The following is a 24,675-nucleotide window of genomic DNA, read 5'->3' as shown; positions in this document are numbered from 1 at the left end:
TATTCTTTGTTTGTTTCTAACAAGGTATTTGTTTCTAATAAAAGAAAACTAATACAGTAGCCAACTAACAAGTGTAGTTTTCAGTCTGTAATGGAACTCTCCCTGGAGACCAGGCCTGCCTTGAACTCACAGAGATCCATTTGCCTCTTCCTCCCAAGTGCTAGGATTAAAGGCTTGCGCCACCACCACCCAGCCATTTTTCTTCTTTTAAAAGATTTTTAAAATGTTTTTCTTTTGGCCTGGAGAGATGGCTCAGAGGGTAAGAGCACTCACTGGCTGTTCTTCCAAAGGTTCTGAGTTGAATTCCCAGCAACCACATGCTAACTCACAACCACCTATAATGAGATCTGGTGCTTTCTGGTGTGCAGGCACACACTCAGGCAGAACATTGTATACATAATAAAGAAGATCAATGTTTAAAGTGTTTTATTTCTGTGAGTGTTTGCCTGCATGTGTGTATGTGTAGCACACGTATTCCCAGTGCCCGCAAAGGCCAGGAGGAACTGGAGTAACACATGGCTGTAAGCGGCCGCATGGATGCCGGGAACCTAACTGGGCCCTCTACAAGAGCCACAGTGCTCTTAAGTGCCAACTCCACAGTCTCAATTTCTCTAATGAGAGTCAGCACAGATAGAAAGCAATTGAACATGAAAGTATGCAAGATCCTAGAGAGAGTGAGAAAGGTGATGAAGTTAAAAGAAAGACAAATGTGACTCTGATTCAGGGTATGTGAAGCAGAGTGTGGAAAGAGGCCCAGTATTTACGAAAGAGATGGGAAAAGTAAAGCCTGTTCCATTTGACATTCAGCCTGATACATGTTGAAAAACTGATTCTGTCCACAGAAATCATGTGCCAACTTTCAAATGGGATAGCTGAAAGAAAATTTTAATTTTTCTATGTTGATGGCTATAACAGAATGCTGACAGATCATTAATCACAGCATTCCTATCTGGAAAAATACTATTTTAAAATCTGCAGCCAAAATTTGATGACTATTCAACTTATACTTGCTGTTGCCTGTGAAATGTTTAAACCAGTCAAAGTAATAAAAATGGAGGCTTGGGGGCTGTGGAGATGGCTCAGATGTTAAGAGCACTGGCTGCTCTTCCAAAGATCCTAAATTCCCAGTAACCATGTGGTAGCTTGCAATCATCTAGAATGAGATCTGGTGCCCTCTTCTGGCCTGCAGGTGTACATGCAGGCAAAACATTATATACACAATAAAGAAAAAATAATCTAAAAAAAAAAAAAGGATGTTATCTAGGAAGTTTTGGTTGTTGTACCCAGAGTTTAACCTTTTGACTACCAGCTGTAGCCGGGCGTGGTGGTGCAGGCCTTTAATCCCAGCACTGGGGAGGCATAGGCAGGTGGACTGCTATGAGTTCAAGGCCAGCCTGGTCTACAAAGGGAGTCTAGGCCAGCCAAGGATACACAGAGAGACCTTGCCTAAAAAAACCTTTTGACTACCAGCTGTGGTGAACTGACAGCAGAGTTTTAAGATGGAGTTCTCTGTCTCTTGCCTAGGGACCAGACATTAACAAGTTAAGCTCTCTTTCTAAGGCCTGCAAACATTTGTCATAATTGAAGTGCTACAACTCACGAGAGAAGCTCATGATGAAGCTCTTATGAAAAAGCATGGCGTGGTCTTTCTTTTGGAAACTATGATTCCATGTTACTGGATGTGGAGCATAAACATGTTAATGAATTTCAGAGCTGGTAATACATACTATATGCTTTTAGAGAAGGCTTGCAATATGACCTAGCTTTGCTATTAGTACTGTAAACAGAGTCATTCATTACTGAGTGGGTACAAAAACAATTAAGGTGTTAACATCTTGTGGGTAAAGAGGCATACAAAAAGACTGCTACAACAAACATCCCAGCCGAGGAGAGTGAAGGCCACACCCCTCTGCTAGAGAAAGCAGCAGCAGTACAGCTGGATATTAAAAACAAATACAAGAGTGTATGTTTTTAGTGTGCAACCAGTACCTCATATTCATAACCACGTCACTGTCCTGCCCTCCTCATACCCAGGTTATGCTTCTGCATAAACTCTGAAGGCCCTTAGACATGACTTATGGCATACAAGCATTTGGGCTTCACCCTTCACCTTCCGTTTCCTTTTGACCTCCACCCACTCCACTGCAGAGTTCAAGAGAAGGCCACAGTATCACATTTAGTTTTACCTCTGGGCTACTCATTCTTATAACCCAGATCCCATGTCTCATAGGATGGTCCAGATTTAAATGGGCAGGTTATGGCCAAGATACATAGCTAGGCTTATTTCTTCTCTGTGTATTAGTTTCTACATTTAACAATAAAGGTAGGCTGCTCTTCTTTATTAAAGGCTTAATGTGTGTGTTAAGTGTACTAACTTATTAGGCTTTGCTCTGAGCATGCCAATTTAATTATATGGTGAGATTTATATAGAATATGTAAGTCTGTGTTAGCACATGTTCGACTTCTAGTACCCCAGATTCATTATACCATTTTATCCAACAGGGATCTAGTCTACACTCCATACAGAGGACCACCGCGTGGTGTAGTACTTAAAACAATTATCCACATAATACAATGAAAAGCACGTCAAACTTACTTACCAAACTGCATGCCCCAATCTCCAATGTAATTTATTCTTGTTACTCGATGTCCTAAAGCTTCTTTTAGATTTGCTATAAAATTTCCTAGTCAAAAATAAAATATAATCTTATTCTCTGTTTTATCCATTTTGGCTTTAAAACTCTGCACCTCTCTATTATCAAGTTATAACAGAGAAAACCCTTTTAATAAAAGTAGCCAACTTAATCTTTTCTATTAAATCATTCATAATGTGTTTACTTGTGTATGGACATATAGTAAGGGCTTACTTAGAAGGTGTTATTCCAAAAGTTCCCATAATTCATGAGAAGAGAAATTCACCAGCATCACTACATGCTAGAATAATTACTATTCTTGGCTGACTCCAAGGACAGAAGAGAACGGCATCTTAGGAATTAAGGAAAATGGCACTTAGGTGGCTAGAAAAGGGGCCCAGCAACTAAGATTGCTTGTTCTTCCAAAGACCAAGCTTGGTTGCAAGCAGCCATATCAGGGAGCTCAAACTATCTGTAACTCCAGCTCCAAGGGATCTGATGCCTTGCACTCATGTACACCTGTGCCCATGTACACACACACACACACACACACACACACATTCATATATTCTCTGTCTGTCTGTCTGTCTGTCTGTCTGTCTGTCTGTCTGTCTGTCTGTCTGTCTCTCTCTCTCTCTCTCTCTCTCTCTCTCTCTCTCTCTCTCTCTCTCTCTCTCTCTGCCTCTGTAGGCGCCTGCAATCACATGTGTGGATTCCACTCTAAAGAAAACTATACAATTGTCTTGTCTGTGTCCTGAGTTTCTGTAACTAGTTCACACAGTCTCCTTTCCAGCACTGAGGCACACCTCCACAAGCCTGGTCCTAAGAGCACGCACTGCTGCGCACCTTTACCTGCATGTCCTGCTGACACAGGTTTGATGTTAGTGTCTGTCCTACTCAGCCTTCTGCCTGCCTTCATATACTGGAAACCTACAGCACTGACTTCCGCAGTCCCACAGTGTCCTGTAGTTAGGGTTGCAGAAAGCCTCTAGATGGGAAAGTAAGGTACTCTTTGCATGAGATTTGGCAAAGGAGTTACATTTTTTCCCTCCTATGATAAGTAGTTATGAAACTTTGGTTTTTCCCCTTTACTGGTACTCGCTAATTAAGATTCTAGCACCAGAATATGGTGTGGCCTCTTTTGCCTGTATTGGATTGCAAAAGACATGACGTGAATAGTGGCCGCCTCTGAGCTACGGCCTTAGGTTAGGATTGTTTGCTAGGCTTGCTGTTCTTGAGAACACTAGAATTCTGTTCCCCATAGTCACGTTGGGTGGCTCATAACCACATGTAACTCCAACTCCAGGGGATCCCGTCCCATCTTTTGGCTTTTGTGGGCAGTTCCTACACACCTACACACAGACACACATACACACAAAAGCATATCGTACACTGAACCTTTACAACTATCAAATAGTTTTAGTATTACTAATATAAATAATTTCTATTAGAAATTTTAGTTTTCAGTCTTGAAAATTATAGTTAAGTGCCAAGAGTGAATTCATTTAAAACAAAAATATATGAATAAAAAAATGTGAAATATTCTTATTTTTTTCCTCTTTTAAAAGGTTTTCTATATGCATAACAGTTAAAATCCCAACACACATACCAGTAAAAATTGATTTCTGAGTCTCTTCTTTTTTAAATAAATTTTGGTTTTTAACCTGTAAACCAATTTTCTAACTTAGGACAACATTTACTTAGCATTATGCTCATACAAATTGATATTTTAGGGAGCCTTTTCTTCCCTTTTTATTTAAACTCAGAGCCATACATTGTATTATTATCTACATCCTCAAAAACATGTTTAGTATTTTCTGTTAAAGGGAACACTTACCTATAATGGTGGAGCGCAAATGTCCAACATGAAATTTTTTGGCAATATTAGGTGAACTGCAAATATTACAAGAATACTTTATTTCAATAACAAACATTTTGAAAATGAACTAGATAATTCTTGCATAGGTTGATATAATTAGGAAGCAGGGCTTTTGACAACTCAGGAGAAAGGTGAGCGAGAAAGCAGGATTAACAGCAAGGATGAATCAGGATTTGAAAAGAATCAGCTTATCACTGACCAACAGTCACTGATCCTGTGATGCAGACAGTAGTATGACACCCAGTAGCAGCACTTATGAAGCAAATTTAAGATTAGGAAGACAAAAATGCTCTGTGCTCTACAGTATCAAATACTGAGAAAAGACTTATTTCTTCACACAGAAATAGTCATATTAGTATGCAAATTAACAAATGGTTAAGTTTTTATGTAAACCATTGTTTTAAAATAAATTATGTTATCACAAATGTTTAATTTATATGCCTATTTTACATTTTATTTACCCATGTATCAAAGTTTTGTAAAAACTCTCGGGCAGGGCCAGTAAGATAGCTCAGTAAGGACACCTGCCGGCAAGCCTGATCACTTGAGTTCCTTCATGCCCAAAGCAGAGACCTGACAGGGCGCCCTCTGACCTCCACACATGTGCAGCAGCATACAAACGCTCTCTCACACACATAAACAAATGAATGTAAGTTAAAAAATGTAAGTTTCTTGGGCCAAAAGAGGTTGGGGGAGAAGTTTAAGAAGTCCGGTTGAGGAGCAAACGCAATGGATCTGAGGTGTTTGGGCAATGCTTGCCTGTGCTGCGCTGCCCGACTTCACTGCAGCCTTAGTTCTGCAGCACGGTGAGGCCCATGTCACATGGCGCCCACATGACCACGCTCCTCAGTGTCCTTGCCCTGTAGCATGAGGGGGGTGAAGTCTTTCTGTCATTCCACAGATCTCTAAATTCAGTTAAGTGCTATGATTACATTGCACAGACAGGACAAAGATATGTGCTGCTCTACGGACAGAGAAATCATCTCAACAGTCAGCGCGTTACAAACTGACATGTTTAAGTCTTCCAGTGTCAGGGGCTGGAGAGATGGCTCAGAGGTTAAGAGCACTTCCTGCTCTTCTGAAGGTCCTGAGTTCAATTCCCAGCAGCCACATGGTGGATCACAACCATCTATAACGAGATCTGTTGTCCTCTTCTGGCCTGCAGTTGTTACATGCAGGAAAATACTGTATACATAATAAATAAATACATCTTTTTTTTTTTAAAGTCTTCTAGTGTCTGCCCTTTCTAAGTGCACAGAGTAAGTGGCAGCAAACACCTATGCAATCTCAAAAACTCTGATTGCCTGATTTGTAATCATAACTAAATTTTTAAAAATTATCCCATGTAACAAAAATGAAGTAGTAAACAGAAAACATTTCACATATCATTGCCAAAGTTTCACAGAGGGCTGGGTGATGAGCGGCCGTAGCACCAGTGTGGAAGAGCAGGGAGAAGTGTGCTCCCCGTGGCTAAGGATGACCAGGGAGCCATCCATGAGCTATGGCTAGTGAGGGAACCCGTCTCAAAAGCGAGGTAGACGCACCTGATGAACAACACCCGAGACTCACACCTGGTCTGCACAGTACATACGTACATGCCTGTGCACACACATTCCCCATGGAAATAAATTCAGAAGAAGGAAAAGGATTTGAGGAAGTCTCATCCTTCTAGGTGGAAAAGGACTTCATCAAGATTCTTTGTCTTTTGGAAGATAAATACATCTAGTAATTTTCTAGAATTGTTAAATAGTCAGGTGCATGGGGAAGATGTTAGTAATTGATGCTCCCCTTACATTCTTATTTCATGATAGTCTAAGTATTAAATGGTTTTATTTACAGTGGATTAGAAATTTATCTGAAGACTATTTAGAAGCACATTAAAACCTCAGGGGCTGGAGAGGGGGAGATTCCTGAGTAAACAAAGCATCCTTGCCACACAATGATAAGAATCTATATGTGTATTCTCAGAACCCATGTAAACACTAGATGTGGTACCATGTGTTTGTCTGTTAATGAGGGAGAATCACTGAAAGCGCACAGGCCACAGTCTGCTGTACAGTGGCAAACAGGAAACCTTGTTCTCAGACAACGTAGGCTAGGCCTGAACCCATGGGTGTCCTCTGACCTCCACATGCACAGTCATGAACCGGCATTTCACACACACACACACACACACACACACACACACACACACACACACACACACACACACACCCCTCATATACAATAAAATTAGAAATTAAAACAAAAAAATCCTTGTAATTAACTATATTATTCTGCCTTACAAATTAACAAAAATGAAAAACTAGTTTTTTAAAAATATAGAAGGAAAGCTGGGTGTGGTGGCGCATGCCTTTATTCCCAGCACTTGGGAGGCAGAGGCAGGCAGATCTCTGTGAGTTCGAGGCCAGCCTGGTCTACAAAGTGAGTCCAGGACAGCCAAGGCTACACAGAGAAACCCTGTCTCGAAAAAAAGAAAAAAATATGAAGGAATCTCTTGAGTCTATATGGAGGTTATCACCTGCCAGTAAAAAGTTAATGGCCTGGAGCTGAGGCAGGAAATAGAAGGTGGGACTTCTGGTAGGCAGAAATGACTCTGGGAGATTTGCCAGGGAAGATGTGAGGAGGACAGACTCACGGTACCTGAGCAGAGGTAACCAGCCACATGGCAGAGCGTAGATCAGGATAAATGTGTTATTTTAAGTTATGAGCTATCACAGAAAGCCTAGATATATGGTCAATGTATCTGTAAATATATTTTGAGTCTCATGAGTCATTATTCCAGGAGCTTGGGGCCGGGAGGAAAAATTCCAACAACAAAACAGACACCCATAGTACTTGGGCTAGCAAGATAGTAAAGTGGTTTTCCAAGCAAGCCTGTCAATCTGTGTTCAATCCTCAGAACTCAAATAAAGGCCAAAGGAGAGAATGGATCTACGAGGTGCTTTCATGACACATATGCTGTAGCGTGCACACACCAAAATAACAAATAAATCTTAAAGCATTCAGTATTTAATTAAAAAAGAATTGGTGAAATGTAGCTCAGTTGGTACAAATCTTTGTTCCAACTCCTGCACTGCATACACCTGGTGTGGTGGTGCACGCCTACAGACCTAGCACTCGGGTAGAAGCAGGAAGATCACAAGTTCAAGGTCAGTTCAAAGCCAGCTTGGGATACAGGAGATCCTGTCTAAAAGAGAAAAAGGCACAAACATACCAGATATGGAGAATATTTACTTTTATTATTATTAATTCATGGTTTAGTGACTGACTCATTGTGGTCCTAACAAAATAACACAATGTCACTGATTTTCAACTTTATAGAGGAATTCAGTGAAAACTCAATCACTGAGGTGCAGCCCTACTGCATAGTAGTCACTTACCTAAATTCAACCACAATCCTCTTCTGGGGAAGACCTGAGAAAAGTTCACTTTTTAATCCATATTTTGAGCCATCTTCTGTTACTTGTTGTAATACTGCCTGAAAAATAGAAGGCACGGGATTTAGTGATAACAACAGCAAAATAATTAGTAATAAGTCAATGTTCTAAACAACCATATTACTGGAAATTAAATGTTGCTAACTTGTTCGTTCTCATTATGGAGTTTAGAATTTTATAGCACTGTCAGGAACACCAGCTCTAGCACCAACATAAAAATGCTGCTTGTTGCCAGTTCCTCTCAGAGCACTTATAACATGAGATGATACAGATGGGCTACTCCAGGCTTGTAAATCTAGAGTATTCGACAGCACAGTAGCCACTGACAGTGCTTAGAGATCAGGAAGTTGAAGCTGTGTGAGGTGAGGCCGACTGCCAAAAGTTCCACAGAAATAGTCATACCCAAACAAGAATCAGTATCTAATCAGTTCTGAGAACAGACGTGTTCCAGAGACAGTGATGAGGGTTTGTATTAACTCATTTAACCCTCACAACAGCTTCAGAAATGAGGGCTATGTTCATAAACGAGGAAAGAAAAGCATGGAGGTTAATTTTCCTAAGGTCATAATAGCTCAGTTGATAAGAGCGCATTCCTTGAATGTGCAAAGCCCTGGGTCCCACCTGCAGCACTGGTGTGGGTGGGGTGTGCCTATAAACCTAGCAGTCAGGAGGCGGGGGATCCGAAGTTCAAGGTCATCGTGCTGTTTCTGTGGTTAGCTTTTATTTAGTAGCACAGAACTATAGCATAGTTCACAGAATTCATGCACTGCTTTTGCGCAGGTTTCAATGCCCCTATCTGTTCTTAGAAGCTCTCTTGTTTATGAGTGCTTGTATACATAGAACCACATGATGCTTGTTGCCTATGGAGGCCGGAAGAGGAGGCAGGATCCCTGGGAACTAGCACTACAAACGCTGCGCGTCACAGTGAATGCTTGGAACTGAATCTGGATCCTCTGCAAGAGCAAGCACTCTTAACCTCTGGGCCATCTTGTCAACCCAACTGTGTGATTTGAAACTACTGTTTACCGTATTGTTTTTTACTCTTAAGTTGGATTTGCATTGTCAACTTCATCTGGAGCCTTAAAAATGTCAGGTATGGTAAGAATTTTATTATCAAGAATTAGTTACTATAGTCAGGAAATGAGCTAAGGCAGATGGTGCACACTTGTAACCCGGGCAACTCAGAAGGAAGGCAAAGACAGGATGATCCTGGGTCACTGGCTAGCCTAGGCTACACAGCGAGGTCCTGACTCAATGTTTTGATTTTTAACCCACTGAGTCCAATTAATGCTGCCTGTATACGCTGGTGCGTGGCCATCTAGTGGAGCATTTCAACCTACCAGGAGTCATAATACTCTCTCTGTTAGGATTCTGCTTCAGTCGGCCTACCTGTGATGTCATTGCCTGCCTGCCAGGGGGCGTGGCCTTGCCCAGGGCTATATAAAGAGCAGACTCACCTGTCTACCCACCCCATTCCTCTGTCTGTCTCTTACCCACTTACTCCCTTCCCCTCTACCTCTTTCTCTCTTCTCCTGTCTCTGTCCCCCCTTCTCTCTGGGGTACCCCTCCCCCCTTTCCTTCTCTCCCCATGTTCACTTAATAAACCTCATATAATACAATATCTGCTGCCTGGTATCTTATATCTTATTATCTTATCCTATTATTAACCATAAAACTCTCTTTTCTAGAAGCCATCAATTACAAATGAATGTAAAACATCAAGGAGGTGCTATTGTTCCATCATATTCCAACAGATAAAAGCACTAAAACCTAATATATTTACCAATATGTATGTTTAAATGTAAGCTGTACTCATGTAAATATGGTGCATAAAAGGTTTTAACCAGAACTGAAGTCTTTTACACTTCCATTTTTGGAGCTTAAGGAAACCAATGGACGCTCTGGCCAGCGGCTACCTTCTCTGTCTATCTCCATCTTTTTCTAGGAACAACTTACATCTTTTCTGTTTTCTAACTCTATTGGTTGACTGTTTTCTTATGCCTGAAGAGTCAACAGGACTCTTAAGGAATTTATCACTACCAACTTGCCTGGCCAATTCTTTAGTATCAAAACCATTCATTATTCCTATGAGTTCATAAAATAAATGTGGATTGAATACATTCACTACTTATAGGCAAAACTTATTTAGTGAAGTCACAAAACAGTTCCTCCTCTTCTTGGTAGAGCATGCAAAACTGGGTTTGCAAATAAAAAATGTGATTTTATTCACTATGGATTTTTCAGTATACCTAAGAAAATAAGGTTTTGTCTGTATTTTTAGAAAATGCAAATAGACCACTGACTTAAACCACCTTTTCCCCCTCCCTTTTAATTAAGTGTCACTAGAAGTTACAGATTCTCCTACAGATGATTGCAAACCACTAACAAGAGTTAAGTGTGGAACCCAAAATAGAGTTCTGTACATCGTTATAGACATTACAGCTCAGCGAGCCACGGAAGGATGTGTAGTGACCAATCTAACTGGGTGTCTCCAAGTTAGGCACAATTCTACAAGTTCTTAGTTGGAATAAAGTATAACATTCATAGTCACTGGAATTTTAAGTTGTTATGTAAATATATTTTCCTGGAAATATAAACCTTATCTCTTTCAAGTAAAGTAGCTCTAAAGGAAAAATCTACTCTACCCCTCTCTCCCAATATAAGGAAGAACAAAAAAAGGACAATATTGCCATTAGGGGCTTAAAGTATGGAAGGCATATTTGGCAAGATTCATTTCTACTTCCACAAAATTGAGAAAATAACAATAAAAGCATCACTTAAAAATGGTAAATGAGTAACTTGGTGGCTTCTGAATTGCCATGGAATGATTTCAAAAGAACACTGAGCTTGAGGCTGGCCTTGGCTGTATGCTGAGACCCTGCAGGGAAGGGGCTGGGGGTGGGGGGAGCACACCAGCAATTTGTAAGTACTATTTTAACACGCTCAAAATAAATGTCCTCACCTGTGGGGTGGATTGTGACTAGCTGATTTACTTCAGAATGAAAGGCTGGGGGGAAAATCCCAATGATCTGAAAAAGCAGTAACTCTATTCAGAGAAAAAGCAGTAACTCTATTCAGAAGAATTAAGGACCGGGGAGCAAAGGCCTGAGATTTAAAAATCCTTAAAAGAGTCTGCATTCAAAGATGGAGCAGAATTTCTGAAGAGCCACTGCACCTGGCACTTACTCTGGTGGGATGGCCTTGAAGCGATGATCTCTTGTAAATAACCAGTGATTGTTATCTGAGATTTATGGGGCTGCTCTTCCTTGGGGATTTCAAAGCCTTTGCTTGACCTCAGTCATGAGACATTCCTGGCAAACCTGGAACTCTTATATGGCTGTGTTTGCTTAGGTAATGGTTCCTTAAGGCAACTCCGCAGATAAGAGACCTTTTGTGTGATCATCAATAAATGCGCCTCTGAGAAGCTGCTAGGTCCGTCCATCAGAGGCTGACTGCCCCTGCTGCTTTTCCTAAGCCTATTCCACCCTGCAGCGTCCCTCTTTCTCCAATCAATCCTCCTGACTAGGAACACTGACAGACAACTTTTGGCTTTATAGCCATTTTCAACTTAAGACTGCAACAACCTAACAGAGGGCTATATTTCTTTTTTTTTTTTTTTTAAATAGGCCAAAGTATGAAGTATAGCTGTAAAGATTTGAACAAAATGAACTTGACTTAAAGGCGTCATGTAATTATTTACCCATGATCACCTGTTTTCCCATGTTAACTTGAGGGAGGGTTAATTCTTTTCAAAGATTTCTCCAATGCTTCCAGGCCATCCTGATTTTTGGTATCTCTGAATTTGTTTATTCTCACTGTATTAGCAACCTTTTTACTTTAATATTCACTGATTTATTAAGAGAAAAAGCTACCTCATGGTTTCTCCAGTGTACGTCTTATGCTTCTAATAGATTATAGTTTAGCAGGGAGTAGACTCTTCTCTTAATATAGGGCACATTTATTCATTCAACAGTTGTTTATCTAGCAGCTACGAGGCACCAGGTACTATGTCAAGACACGGAGACAGTGGGAAAGACAGATGCTATAAACTCCAAAGTGAACTAGTTTAAAATACAAGTGGTAGAGGCAGGCGGATCTCTGTGAGTTCGAAGCCAGCTGGTTTACAGAGCTAATCCATGACAGGTCTCCAAGAGAAACCCTGTCTCAAAAAACCAAACCAAAACCAAACAAGTGGCACCAGCCAAGTAAGTGTAAGATAGCAAGGCAATTTCTGTACGGCAGAGATCCACTGTGCTGTGACAACTGCATGGCCAGTGAGTGAGTGCCAAGGGCTAGGGAAGTCAGTGGTAGAGTGCTTGCTTGAGCATATGAAAGGCCCTGGATTTGAACATTGGCAGTTTCAAACAAGATAAACTACCAAGAAAGATCAAATCTGAAGAGTGATCAGGTATTAAGTTAAGGCTGCACTTCAGACTAAGGAATGAATCACATGTGCGTGTGTGTGTGTTTTGAGGAGAGGTAACAAGTTCTGGAGCTGGAAGACCACGGTGGCTAAAACAGTGTGAAAGCAGAGACTACACTATATGCCATCCTTACCTTTGTTAATAATGCTCTGTTTATTTTGAAATTTAGCGTCCCTGGAGCAGCACTGATGGCGGTCACCACTGTATCACATTTAAGCTGAAAAATAACGAACCACGTAAAGCAGGTTATATGAGATGGGTGGTCCTGACATCATCACGCTGGCTTACAGGACAGCAGGTGAATCCGTTCTCAGGCACTACAGCTGGGCCTCCCTCTTAGCTAATGTCTGTTGTTCCAGCGGTCTATTTACACCAACATTTTCTTCTCTTCTTTCCTCACTAGAATGCTACTCGGTCTCTCCCTTCCCTTTCCCCTTTCCCTCACCTCAAAGTTTCCCACATGCCACACAGTGAACACTGGATCTTATTTACCTGCCGTGAGTGTCACAGACAGGACACTGTGCCAGGACCTAGTGCTGACACATGTGCACCAGCACACAGAATGAAGCCTTAGGCAGGCGACTTTCCCTGCGCGTGTCCACTCAAAGCCCCTGGTGGCTCTACGGAACTAGAGGTGCCTGCTGTCGCTGAAGGGCAACCAATCTTTTCTTCTGAGAACTTAGAACTTAGAAAATATTAGAATTAGCTTACTTTGAAATCAAGAGGTAATCTTGTAATCAAATAACCATTACCCTCATACCAGAGCTTCTTTAGAAGTCATTTTAAAATACACATATTTTTCCAAGAGTGATTTTCACTGTTTGCATTTTGTAGAGTTCCCAGACAATCATCTTTGAGCAACATATAACCCTATTAACAAAAATTTAAAAACAAACAAAACACTTTTCCAGCACACCTTATTCGAGGGCCTGAAGCTAACAATTTAGATTTGGCCCTTCACTTAGAAATACAGAAAGCTTATTAAATCATCTAACTGCAACTTCTCTGTGATCATTCCAAATACACTACTTCTTCTCATGTTTTTTAATGCTCTTCTCAGAAACTTATTTTTAAAAATTGCAACCTATTGCTCTAATATATCAAGTTTGTTTTCTTGGGTTCAAATGGTTGTCCAGGGGACTGGGACGATGGCTCAGATCTTAAGAGCTCTCACTGGCTGCTCTTCCAGAGCACCTGGGCTCTGTTTATTGCTAGCACTCACAACTGTCTGTAACTCCAGTTGCAGGGGAGTAAGTAAATCTGTCTTCAAAAGTTTATACAGTTATGCCAGCTGGAGGTGGTGCGTGCCTTTGATCCCAGCACTTGGGAGGCAGCGTCAAGCAGGTCTCAGGAGGTCAAGGCCATCCTGATCATCACTCTAAACACCCCGAATGCAGCCCAGGACAGCCAGGCTCACACAGAGAAACCCTGTCTTGAGGAAAAAAAGTTTATATAGTTTCAATCTACAAATGCAGTTAACACTTCTGTCCTGTGGCTAATAAAACAAAACTAAACAATGTCAGTACATGAGGTGTGCTAATTAATTTTTATTGTCAACCTGGCATAAACCTAGTCACTTGAGAGAAAGGACCCTCACTAACAATTGCCTCAGTCAGACTGTCCCGTGACCGAGTATGCGAGGAATTGTCTTGATTGGGACTGATGTGGGAGGGCTGCAACTCCTGCCTCGACTTCCCTCAGTTACCTAGGCAAATAAACCATTTCCTCTCCAAGTCATTTTTGGTTATTTTTACCACAACAGCAGGAAGTAAACTACAACATAAGGCATACTCTACAACTAATTTGAAAACCACTAAAACCTCAGAGCATACAGCTAAATTGAACAGAAACATTTTTCAAGATGCCTTGAACAGAGAAACAGCATCTAATTCATTACAGCTGAGGTGCCTGCAGAGCTTTGCTCTTCTTTAAATGCTAAGCTTATTATACTTTCAAGCTGAAATACCTTCTCCGCCAGTCTCCTGGCTTGATCTTCAGTGTCTGCTTTGGACTTGTGATTGTTGTCTTCTGGTAAGGAAGCCACAGAGAACTGAAAGTCCGCCACGTCTCTAAACGTAAGCATTGAGACGGCAGAGAGCTGTTAGAGACGCATGACTTGTCTAACTAACAGAATCACCGTGAATTGCTTACGAATACCTTCAAGGCTAAAAGCCAAGAAATATAAAGCTTTTCATTTACTTGTAAATGTCTAAAATTTTGGTTATTTTATAAATTCTTGCATATCACCCAGGTATAGTTCTGTATCTTTGATGCAGATAGACATATCTGGCAAGTTAAAAGCAACTAATAAGCAGATCCAGAAAAGCCCAAGTCTTGACATCTATGAAGCATCTTCTCCACTCTAAATGTTTGCTTATAACTGTCCAAATAACAAAAGTAAAATGTGTTCTTTTCTTTGTCTGAGACAGGGTTTCACAGTGTAGCCCTGGCTATCCTCAAACTCAGAGATCAGTGTGCCTCTGCCTCCAGAGTGCTGGGATTAAAGGTGTGTGCCATCAGAGCCCAACTGCAAAAATATTTTTAAATGGTTTTAATTTAAGTTTCAACATAAGAAAAAAAAAAGAATGCCATTCACAAAAGTTGTTCACTAGATATATAGACACACTGTTTGTACTTTTTACTAAATCATGGTTTAACTATTATAAGCTATAGTGTAACCAACTAAAGAAACAACCATTTGCGTGATGAGATGAGCTATCTGCAAGGAAGGAGGGTAAAAGAATCAAGGAATTATATCCAGTCACTAAAACAGTATTTGCACTCTTATTGAGAAAAACAAAACCAAACCAAAAATCAAACTCACCCCACCATACAAGAAAAAAAGAAGAAACTTGAATTTGGAAAAAAGACAACAGTTTAGATGGTTACCACATCAAGAGTCTACAGATTTTTCTGTAGGCGTGACAATTCAAGTTACACATCACTTTTAATTAATATACAAATAACCACACAACTACATACAGAGAGCTAGGGTTGGGCGTGGCAGCACACACCTTTAATCCCAGCATCCAGGGAGGCAGAGGCAGGTGGATCCCTGTGAGTTCAAAGCCAGCCTGGTCTACCAAGTGATTCCAGGACAGCCAGGGCTACACAGAGAAACCCTGTCTTCAAAGAAAGAAAAGAGAGCTGGGCACGTTATCTCACTGCTGTCTGACCATGTGTCATTCACTTAAAGAACATCCACGGGAAGGGCATAGTGCTCACTCAGACAAATACCCAAGAATTCCTCTATGGCCTCTAGTCAACGTCCTGTTACAAAACTAAAACTCTCATGACCATTAAGAAGTCCTTGGGAGGTGGGCACAAAATACCCATGCTAAAAAGAAGCCGTACGCAACCGATGCCTGTTGGGAAATGGAAATGAAATAGTTTTCACCAATGGCGTGCCGCTGGGTACAGCAACGACAATGCAGGGTCGGGCCACATGCCCAGGAGTAGTTGGCAAACACAAAATGGACTCTGACTTTTTTGTGGGCTTTTTGTTTCCTTTTGGTATTTTTGTCTTATTGGTTTTCTGTTTGTTTTGATTTTGATTTTTAGAGAGATAGGGAACGTGAAGTTGGGCAAGCAGGAACATGGGGAAGGTTTTGGGAGGAGTAGGGTAGGAGAAAGAATATGTGATCAAAACATATTATATGCAGTCCCAAGGGATACTACAAAACACTCTTGCGCCTAAGGCCCAGGGAACATTGCAGAAGACAGGGCAGAAAGACTGTAAGAGCCAGAGGGTCAGGGAGTTTGCTGGGAGACTGTGTCGCCTAGTGATGTCAGGAGCTGCACACATAAAGCCTCGCCAACATGAGGTTTGTTAATTAACAATTGGGATGACCAGACTAATAAGGAAAAAGATATTGTTTCCCTGTACCTAAGAAACATGGCTCTTCTACAGCCCTAATAGTTCTCTGTCACTTGGAGAATCTTCAAATGAAAACTCAAACAGAAAACAACACAACCAAAGTGGCAGACTGTAGAGGAATGTTCTGGCAAGAGATCACATCCAAGGATCTCCCAGGTCTGTAAGAGCCCACGAATACAAATACGCCTTTACCCCAGGAGACAGAGGCAAGCACATCTGAGTTCAAAGCCAGCCTAGTATAGACCAAGTTTCAGGTAGAGAAAAACTTAGGTCCGTGTGGTGGTACATGACTTTAATCCCAAGACGGAAGCACTCATGCTAGAAAGTGATGTCTAATTGAGTGGCTGAAAATGTGGCAGATCAGCGAAGATTTGACAGAAGAGAATATGCCCAACTCTCCCGAGAAGAGAGAGGAAAGGGAAGCTGCATAAGGTGCAATACATAGAGGAGAAGAGGCAGTTTCATCGGGACAGTAATGGAGAGACACGTTGCAGAGAGAGAACTCAGATGAGGACCATCTGAGTCAAAGAATGAGAAGGAGCCAGATTAGAAAAGACGGATTTGGCCGGGCGTAGTGGCGCACGCCTTTAATCCTAGCACTCGGGAGGCAGAGGCAGGCGGATCACTGTGAGTTCGAGGCCAGCCTGGTCTACAAAGCGAGTCCAGGACAGCCAGGGATACACAGAGAAACCCTGTCTCAAAAAAAGAAAAGAAAAAAAAAAAAAGAAAGAAAAGAAAAAACGGATTTAGTTTGAGGCCAAGCAGAGCAATTAAGGGGCCAAGAGAGAAGCCAGATTAAGTAAGTCAGTTGTGAATGCAGTTTGAGCCAGAACAGCTGAGTTGAACCAGCCAGCCTGGATCTCAGTAAGAACAAGAAAGGGTGAGCTTAGTAAGCAGTAAGTGTCAGAGGCTGAAAACATTCTATGCCTAGGTTAGATTTTATGGAGGCTAGAAGCTTCCAGGACTAGGCCCAAGTGAGCAGAAGGAGGCAGCAAGCCTCCCAGACAACAAATGAGCCTTTTATAGCAAGTAAGTATGGTACAAGAGTATTCAAGCATCCGAAGGTTGTGCAATCTTTCATTCCTCCAAAAGCTCTGAGATTATAGCCACATTTTCATTCTTTTGTTGTTAAACAATTAAAATTAGAATCTCCTTCCTGAAGACATAATTATTGCTAGCATAAACAAACATGAAAATAATTAGCAAAAGAATATTTCACTCATGACAGAATACCTAAAATAGGACTGTAATTTTATGACACCAATCGTAATAAGTTGAATATAATGACTCATAATTTTACGTACTACTTCATAAATTGAAGAGTTAAATTTGGATTGCCAAAAATTCAATAATGCCAGATCATTGCAAACATACTTAACTCTTTTTTTGAAACTGGAACCGCAGATATTGACTTGATCAAGCTTTCTGGTGGAAGAGCCAACACCCTGGAAAGCTAAAAGTAAAAACAGAATGAAACGGTAAAGCTGTTGACATGTCTAGTTCAGAGTGAATGCAATACTACTAACAATGAAGGCATGCCATTAACACACTTAACATAAACGCACCTCAAATACAGCCCATATGAAGATACATTGGCATGATTCGATCTACCTGTTGTTCTAGAAAACACAGAGCCACCAGACTGAAGTAACGATTTGTGGCTTCCGGGGGTTGAATATGATACAATGGTTTGACTATAAAGTAGCAAGAAAGACTGCTTGTCTTTCAATCAATTTTATAGTTGTCGATTTAAACTTAAAAATAAGTATAAAAAATAAAAATAAGTATGAAAAAATATGAATCATTGAGACTCCAAAGACAATTTTCATTAAAAATATATTTATTGAGTGGGTAGTCTGTACCAGGTAGTAGTCTAGGCATTGCAACTAAAACAAACAAACAAGCAAACAAACAAACAAACAAAAAATCCAGACTTTAAAATATTTATGGCGGAGGCCGGGCGTGGTGGCGCACGCCTTTAATCTCAGCACTTGAGAGGCAGAGGCAGGCGAATCGCTGTGAGTTCGAGGCCAGCATGGTCTACAAAGCGAGTCCAGGACAGCCAAAGCTACACAGAGAGACCCTGTCTCAAAAAAAAAAAAATTATGGCGGGCTGGAGAGATGGCTCAAAGGTTAAGAGCACTGGCTGTTCTTCCAAAGGTCCCAAGTTCGAGTCCCAGCAACCACATGGTGGCTCACAACCATCTACAATAAGATCTGGTGCCCTCTTCTGGCCTTCTGGCTCACATGCAGGCAGAACACTTTGTACTTAATTTTTTAAAAAGCCAGGCATGGTGGTGTATGCCTTTAATCCCAGGATTTGGGAGGCAGAGGCAGGCGGATCACTGAGTTCTAGGCCAGCCTGATCTACAAAGCGAGTCCAGGATAGCCAAGGCTAACACAGAGACCCTGTCTCAAGAAACAAAACAAAACAAAAAGTAAATAAAATAAAAATTTATGGCATTTAATAGAAACTGGCATACCCTGCCATCTACCCTGAATTCCCCAGCCCAGGGGCGGGACTTCCCCTCTGCCAGAGGCCCTTCACTATATAATCCAGACATTTTGCTTCCCCATCCCTCTCTCTTTCTGTGTCTCTCCTCCTCCTCCTCCTCCTCCTCTCTGAACGTTTTTTTCTGTACATATGTATGTATGCACAGTTGCTGGTTTTTTGTTTTCCAAGATAAGGTTTCTGTGTAGCCCTGGCTGTTCTGGACTCACTTTGTAGACCAGGCTGGCCTTGAACTCTTAAGAGACCCACTTGCCTCTGCCTCCCGAGTGCCGGGATTAAAGGTGTGTGCCACCACTGCCCGGCTCTGCATTTCTATTTTTAAGAAGCTTTCTTTCATGATTATGCTGTTTGGCAGTAGAGACATTTTCATGTTTTGAATACTTCGGTGACAGGCACATGTAGGGTTTCGTTATTCCTTGGCCATGTGACATACTGAAGAGAAAGAACTCTGCTCAGCACTCAGAGACGGTTACAGAAACCCACCATCAGAACGCAGCGTAGTGAAGGCCAGCCTGAGAGCTTTGGTGCAAGCACTTTATTTACGAGACAACTCCTGGAACTGAGGAGATGCACTGAAAAGAGTGAGAAGGGAGGAGTGGACAGGAGATTGTACGACTAGGGCTGGACCCACGGCTTGGTCAGCAAAGCGCTTGTTGTCACAAAAGCAGGAGGACCTGGGCTCAGAACCCTAGCACGCCTCCAAGAGCTGGGCATGGTGACACGTTTGTGACTTCCAGTGCTGGTGCGGCAGAGAGAAGGGGTCTTAGGGAGCAGAAATAAGTGGGCTGACAGATAAGGAGGAGGGGAAAGAAGATGATAAAAAATAAATTACATGCCGGGCGTGGTGGCGCACCCTTTAATCCCAGCACTTGGGAGGCAGAGGCAAGTGGATCGCTGTGAGTTCAAGGCCAGCCTGGTTTACAGTGCGAGTCCAGGACAGCCAAGGCTACACAGAGAGGGACTCTGTCTCAAAAAGTCAAAAACAGAAAACAGTGTCAGCAGGCCAATTGGCTTCCTTGAGGAACATATGCAAGCTACTGCTGCCCATTTACAGGGATTAAATTGTAAATAAAGAAGGGTTGTACCCATCTTAGGAAAGAGCCACTCCGGATGGCCCCACAGACAAGGAGCTCTGGTATAGGTAACCAAGAAAAACTGCAGCTGCATCCTGGTAACGTAAATGAGAATTCCTGAAAAGAAGCTGCATCTGTAGTTGGTCAGTGACTGGCCTAGCATGGTGGTGCACACCTGTAATCCCTGCCCGCAGGGAGGCAGAGGCAGGTGGATCTCTGTGAGTTCGAGGCCAGCCTGGTCTCCAAAGCGAGTTCGGGACAGCCAGGGCTATACAGAGAAACCTTGTCTTCAGAAAAACAAAAAGCAAAACCAAAATCAAACAACAAAAAAACTCTTCCTCCCACCTTTGGACCTAATATCCTGCTACTACTAGCTAGGGGTAACATCCTCACAAATAGATAAGAACCTTTTAGGGGTGTATTGACCCTAGTTTCCCATCAAGCAGAGGGCCCAGAGTACTGACAGACAGCATACAAGGTCTATAGAAGAGTTGCCTCATGTTGCTGTAACCAACCTCTCTGATGATACCAACAACATGTTTTTTTGTTTTTCTTTCTTTTTTTCTTTCTTTCTTTTTTTTTGGTTTTTCGAGACAGGGTCTCTCTGTGTTAGCCTTGGCTGTTCTGGACTCCCCTTATAGACCAGGCTGGCCTCGAACTCACAGCGATCCGCCTGCCTCTGCCTCCTGAGTGCTGGGATTAAAGGCGTGCGCCACCACGCCTGGCTTCTTTCTCTTTTTTTTTTTTTTTTTTTGTTGTTGTTGGCTTTTTGAGACAGGGTCTCTCTGTGTTAGCCTTGGCTGTCCTGGACTCCCTTTGTAGACCAGGCTGGCCTCGAACTCACAGTGGTGCACCTGCCTCTGCCTCCCAAGTGCTGAGATTAAAGGAGTGCGCCACCACACCCGGTCCAATGTATTTTTTTTTTTAAGAGCTTTGATTTATAACTGTCTTTATTCTGTTACTGTTAAAACTGCTCTGTTAGTCCATGAAACTGCTTCCATCCTGGGACTACGGAAGTTGGCATAACATAAACCTATACTGCTGGGCCACTATCTCTTATCCCCTTTAAGTTGACAGCTCTATGATTAGCGTGGACACTAGCTGATAGATGTTAACTTCCTGCTACTGTAAAACTAAAAGCAGGTCAGATAAACATAAGAAGAAAGAAAGCATAGACTAATTAATGGCTTACAGATTCTGCCAAGGGCCAAGAACACCACGACCTGCAAGGTCGGGATTAGCAATGCATTCTGGGATAAAGGTCAAGGCTAACATCTGGAAAGGCAAGTCAAAGATAAGAAAAGGAGCTGGGCGTGGTGGCACAGCCTTTAATCCCAGCACTCGGGAGGTAGAGGCAGGCTATGAGTTTGAAACCAGCCTGGTCTACAGAGTGAGTCCAGGACAGACAAGGCTACACAGAGAAACCCTGTGTCAAAGGGAAAAAAAAAAGATAAGAAAAGGGCTTCAAAGCAGGGCCACCTCCCTAACTGAGCAAGCAGTACACTATAGCCTGTGCGCGCCAGAAGGACCTGCACAGCCACTGGAGAGACCTTGAGACACCTGCCAGCCCCCAACTCTGGATCTCCCTTCCCTCCCATTCGGGAGGAAGAAACCTACCAAACAAGAGCATTGTTTCAGTCTCTCTGCCTCTCAGTCTTCTGTATTTTCTTCTGTATTGGTCTGCTGTCTTACCCAGACAACAAATGTTAAGTATTTGCCCATCCTGTACAATGGACTTGGCTAACACCAAAACCACCATTGTACCTGGGGCTCCCTGGCTAGCCAACCTAGCTAAGTGAGTAAACTCCAGGTTCAGGGAGAGAAACTCAGAAAACCACGTGAACAGGGAAACACACCCAACCTCTGCCCTCTTCTCATGAAGGAACGTATAGACAGACATACACAGACACATGGATTATACATTAAAGTCATTGCTATAAGCCAGAGCTTAATTCCTGTAGTACTGCCTAAAAAGCAGAGGCAAGCATCTTCCAGAATTCTCTAAAACAACTCAGCCACACTGGGCCTGAGTCTGTGCCAGCACTAGCAAACTCCAGCCAGGATGGGACAGCTGTGAACAAGCAAGGGGTACAGGTCAAAAGTCTTTCTCCCCCTTATTTGAGACAAAGCCTCTCACCAAACCAAAGCAGGATCCACCTGTTTCTGTTTCCGCCTCCCAGAACTGTGGTTTCAAACTTCCTCAGCCATGCAGGCTTTTTCAACATAGGTTCTGGAAATTCGAAGTCAGGCACTCACGCTTGCACAGCAAGCACTTTACCCACGGAGTCATGTCTGCAGCGTGAATTTGAAATCATCTATATTTACTCAACTGTCTGCAAGACTAGCTTTTCTCAGGCGAACGTAGTCTAGAAGTTTACCAAGCTACAAAGTTTCTTAACTCGTGGTAAAGCTGTCTTGGCGTTGGACACGGCCAAGGCTACCAATAATGGATCTATTTGAGACGTCGTACAAATAAGAGAAATAAAATATACTGCAAGGTTACTCGGTGAGCGCAAATAAAGACGACAAACGATCGGGGAACACTCATCTCTACGGGGTCTAATCATGGCCCGCGGACATTGCATCCAGGTTAAAGGATGAAACACGGGGATGCGAAGAGACGCAGCACCCGGTGCTTTCCAGGTCTTCCCACTCTGCTCGCCTTCGCAGCTCAGGGAGGAGGAACAGCGGGCCTAGGCTGCACCCTCCAGCCCTGGGTCCTGCGGGCTCGCCGCTCGCGACAGTACCTGACAGGCGATCGACCTGCGAAAGCCGCACGCCATGCCTCCCTCCTCTGCACGCCCCGCCTCCGTACCGGAAGTCGCCCCTGCTTCCGCAAAGGCGCGCGGAAGTGTATAGTGCGCAGGCACACACGGGGTCGCGGACTATGGCTACCTCCTCTGTGTCGAAGGTACGTGAGGGTGGCGCTCGCCGCGCATTCGCGGCGCCTCTTTTGCAAGCCTGGCGAGGAGGAAGAGGAGGAAGTGGAGGTTTGATGGGCATCCGGTCTGGCTCCGGGAAGAGCAGAACTCAGGCGGCTTTGCCAAGGTCCGGGTTCGAGGCCAGCTTTGCTTTGGGCAACTAGGCCATGGCTAGGAGGGCGGCTGCCCCAGGAAAGTGCCCTGTTCTACCCCTCCGCTTCCCCCCATAAATACACACCGTGCGTTTAGTTACAGAAATAGTGACGTAAACAAAAGTTTTAATTAGCATTAATTAGTATTGATTAATTAGTATTAATAAGCAGCTGACCCTGAATTGCCGTATTAGCCAGGGGAAAAGTTAGAAGAGGGACAAACCAATAGTGCTAGGAGACCAGCGACGCTCTTCAAAAAAGTGACAGTTTGGCTAAGGTATGAATCTTGGCGGGAATATAAAGCAGTAGGCTAGGGGAACAGAAAACATGCTCTTTGCCTTATAATGTACAAATAAAGTGGCATGCTAAATAGAAAAATATGTATAGCCAGGGAGTGGAGAAAGGAGGATTAGAAAAAAACGAGGACAAAAATGTAACAGGAGGGCCGGGCGTGGTGGCGCACGCCTTTAATCCCAGCACTCGGGAGGCAGAGGCAGGCGGATCGCTGTGAGTTTGAGGCCAGCCTGATCTACAAAGTGAGTCCAGGATGGCCAAGGCTACACAGAGAGACTCTGTCTCGAAAAACCAAAAAAAAAAAAAAAAAGTAACAGGTGACTGTTTTGGGGATGGCAAGGGAGTGCGGGTCAGATGCAGTTTGTAAGAGGCGAGCCCATATGCTGTGTTGCCCCTAGCAGCCCGTGCTTATTTACACTTGAATTACGGTAGTTTAAAATCTTACCATCAGCACCAGATCTTAAAGAGTGTGAGAACAACCCATGGGATTGCGGGGAAAGAAACGGATAATTGCTTAAGATTTGTTTTCCCTTCTGTATTTCAAAGAAAAGTGATACGGTGTTTTAGAAATTGAAAGAAATATCTCCTACCTCAACCTATCTTATAAAGAACTTGTTTATTCATAAAGTACTTGGGTAATTAGATTTGTCTGCTCTGTGCCTGATTTGAGTTTATGTTTTATTCCATAGGGCTGCTTTGTGTTTAAACCAGACTTCAAAAAAAGAAAGATCTCTGTGCCAATAGGTAAAGTGTGTTAACATCAAATTTGTTGATTTTTCTTCCCCTGGATCTTCTTAAGTGTAAGAATCTTGAGCAAACCTACTTAATGTGGGTGGTGGTTCAGCTTACCAGAAATAGTTTAAAGAAAATTAAGGGGTTACTCCTTTATTAAATATGAAAGACATTTGAAACCACCAGCAGTGTAACCATGACAAATACATTTGGTAGTATATTAAAGCATTTATTATGTGCTGACTGTTTAAGTATTTTAATTGGTTTAATCTCCTCAGCAAATGTTGGGTAGTGTAGTGTTATCTCTGTTAACATATTTGAGGATACCTAGATACTAGGAAGATCTGTGTCAGTATTATAATGTAACGTCATAGAGCTGGGATTTGAACCTGTCCTCTGTGATTTAGACCCCATGGTCTCACCATTGCTTTTTATGATGCCAACTTTTAATGTGAGGCAAGTGTTTGCAGAGAACTTTTTATGGTGGATTTCAGTAATAATTTATAAGATTATTTACAGTTTGTAATATGAGCATTTCTTGTGTACAGCAGTATCATTTGAGGTTTGTTTCAGAATTTTTAATTTTTCTTGTATTGTGATGGCTTAAGACTAATAAGTATTATTACAGTAAAAAAATGTTTAAAGAGTTGACTGATTATAAGAGCGATGGGATAAGGAAAATAAATGCCACTTTTTACTAGTTACCTTCACTGAATTCAATACCTGAAGCAGTATATG

At 42.4% G+C, this 24,675-nt stretch overlaps 2 protein-coding genes across 7 annotated transcripts in view; one reads left to right on the top strand and one right to left on the bottom strand.

The window, feature by feature from the left end:
* Positions 1 to 22,653, bottom strand: part of RARS2 (arginyl-tRNA synthetase 2, mitochondrial) — a 40,172-nt gene extending 17,519 nt beyond the window's left edge. Inside the window, exons 1-7 of one of the 2 annotated variants that reach the window (XM_084799172.1) lie at positions 22,586 to 22,653; positions 17,633 to 17,706; positions 14,343 to 14,445; positions 12,510 to 12,593; positions 7,896 to 7,993; positions 4,471 to 4,526; positions 2,601 to 2,684 (exon numbers count right to left, since the gene is read on the bottom strand). In XM_084799172.1, coding sequence (XP_084655298.1) covers positions 2,601 to 2,684; positions 4,471 to 4,526; positions 7,896 to 7,993; positions 12,510 to 12,593; positions 14,343 to 14,445; positions 17,633 to 17,706; positions 22,586 to 22,621 — 535 coding nt within the window. In that variant the 5' untranslated portion in view covers positions 22,622 to 22,653. Of the gene's footprint in view, positions 1 to 2,600; positions 2,685 to 4,470; positions 4,527 to 7,895; positions 7,994 to 12,509; positions 12,594 to 14,342; positions 14,446 to 17,627; positions 17,707 to 21,975; positions 22,563 to 22,585 lie in introns of those variants that run through there. The other variant, XM_084799171.1, reaches the window with a different exon arrangement.
* The window catches only part of ORC3 (origin recognition complex subunit 3), a 47,782-nt gene continuing 45,737 nt past the window's right edge, over positions 22,631 to 24,675 (top strand). For 4 of the 5 annotated variants that reach the window (XM_084799125.1, XM_084799126.1, XM_084799124.1 and 1 more), the window contains exons 1-2: positions 22,631 to 22,749; positions 23,895 to 23,949. In XM_084799125.1, the coding sequence (XP_084655251.1) occupies positions 22,726 to 22,749; positions 23,895 to 23,949 (79 nt within the window). In that variant the 5' untranslated portion in view covers positions 22,631 to 22,725. The other variant, XM_084799128.1, reaches the window with a different exon arrangement.

The sequence above is a fragment of the Acomys minous genome (assembly GCF_964271855.1).
Source record: "Acomys minous genome assembly, chromosome: 1".
NCBI classification, from domain to species: Eukaryota; Metazoa; Chordata; class Mammalia; order Rodentia; family Muridae; genus Acomys; species Acomys minous.
Note: the sequence above shows the minus strand (reverse complement) of the source record. Positions and strands in the feature narration are given on the sequence as shown.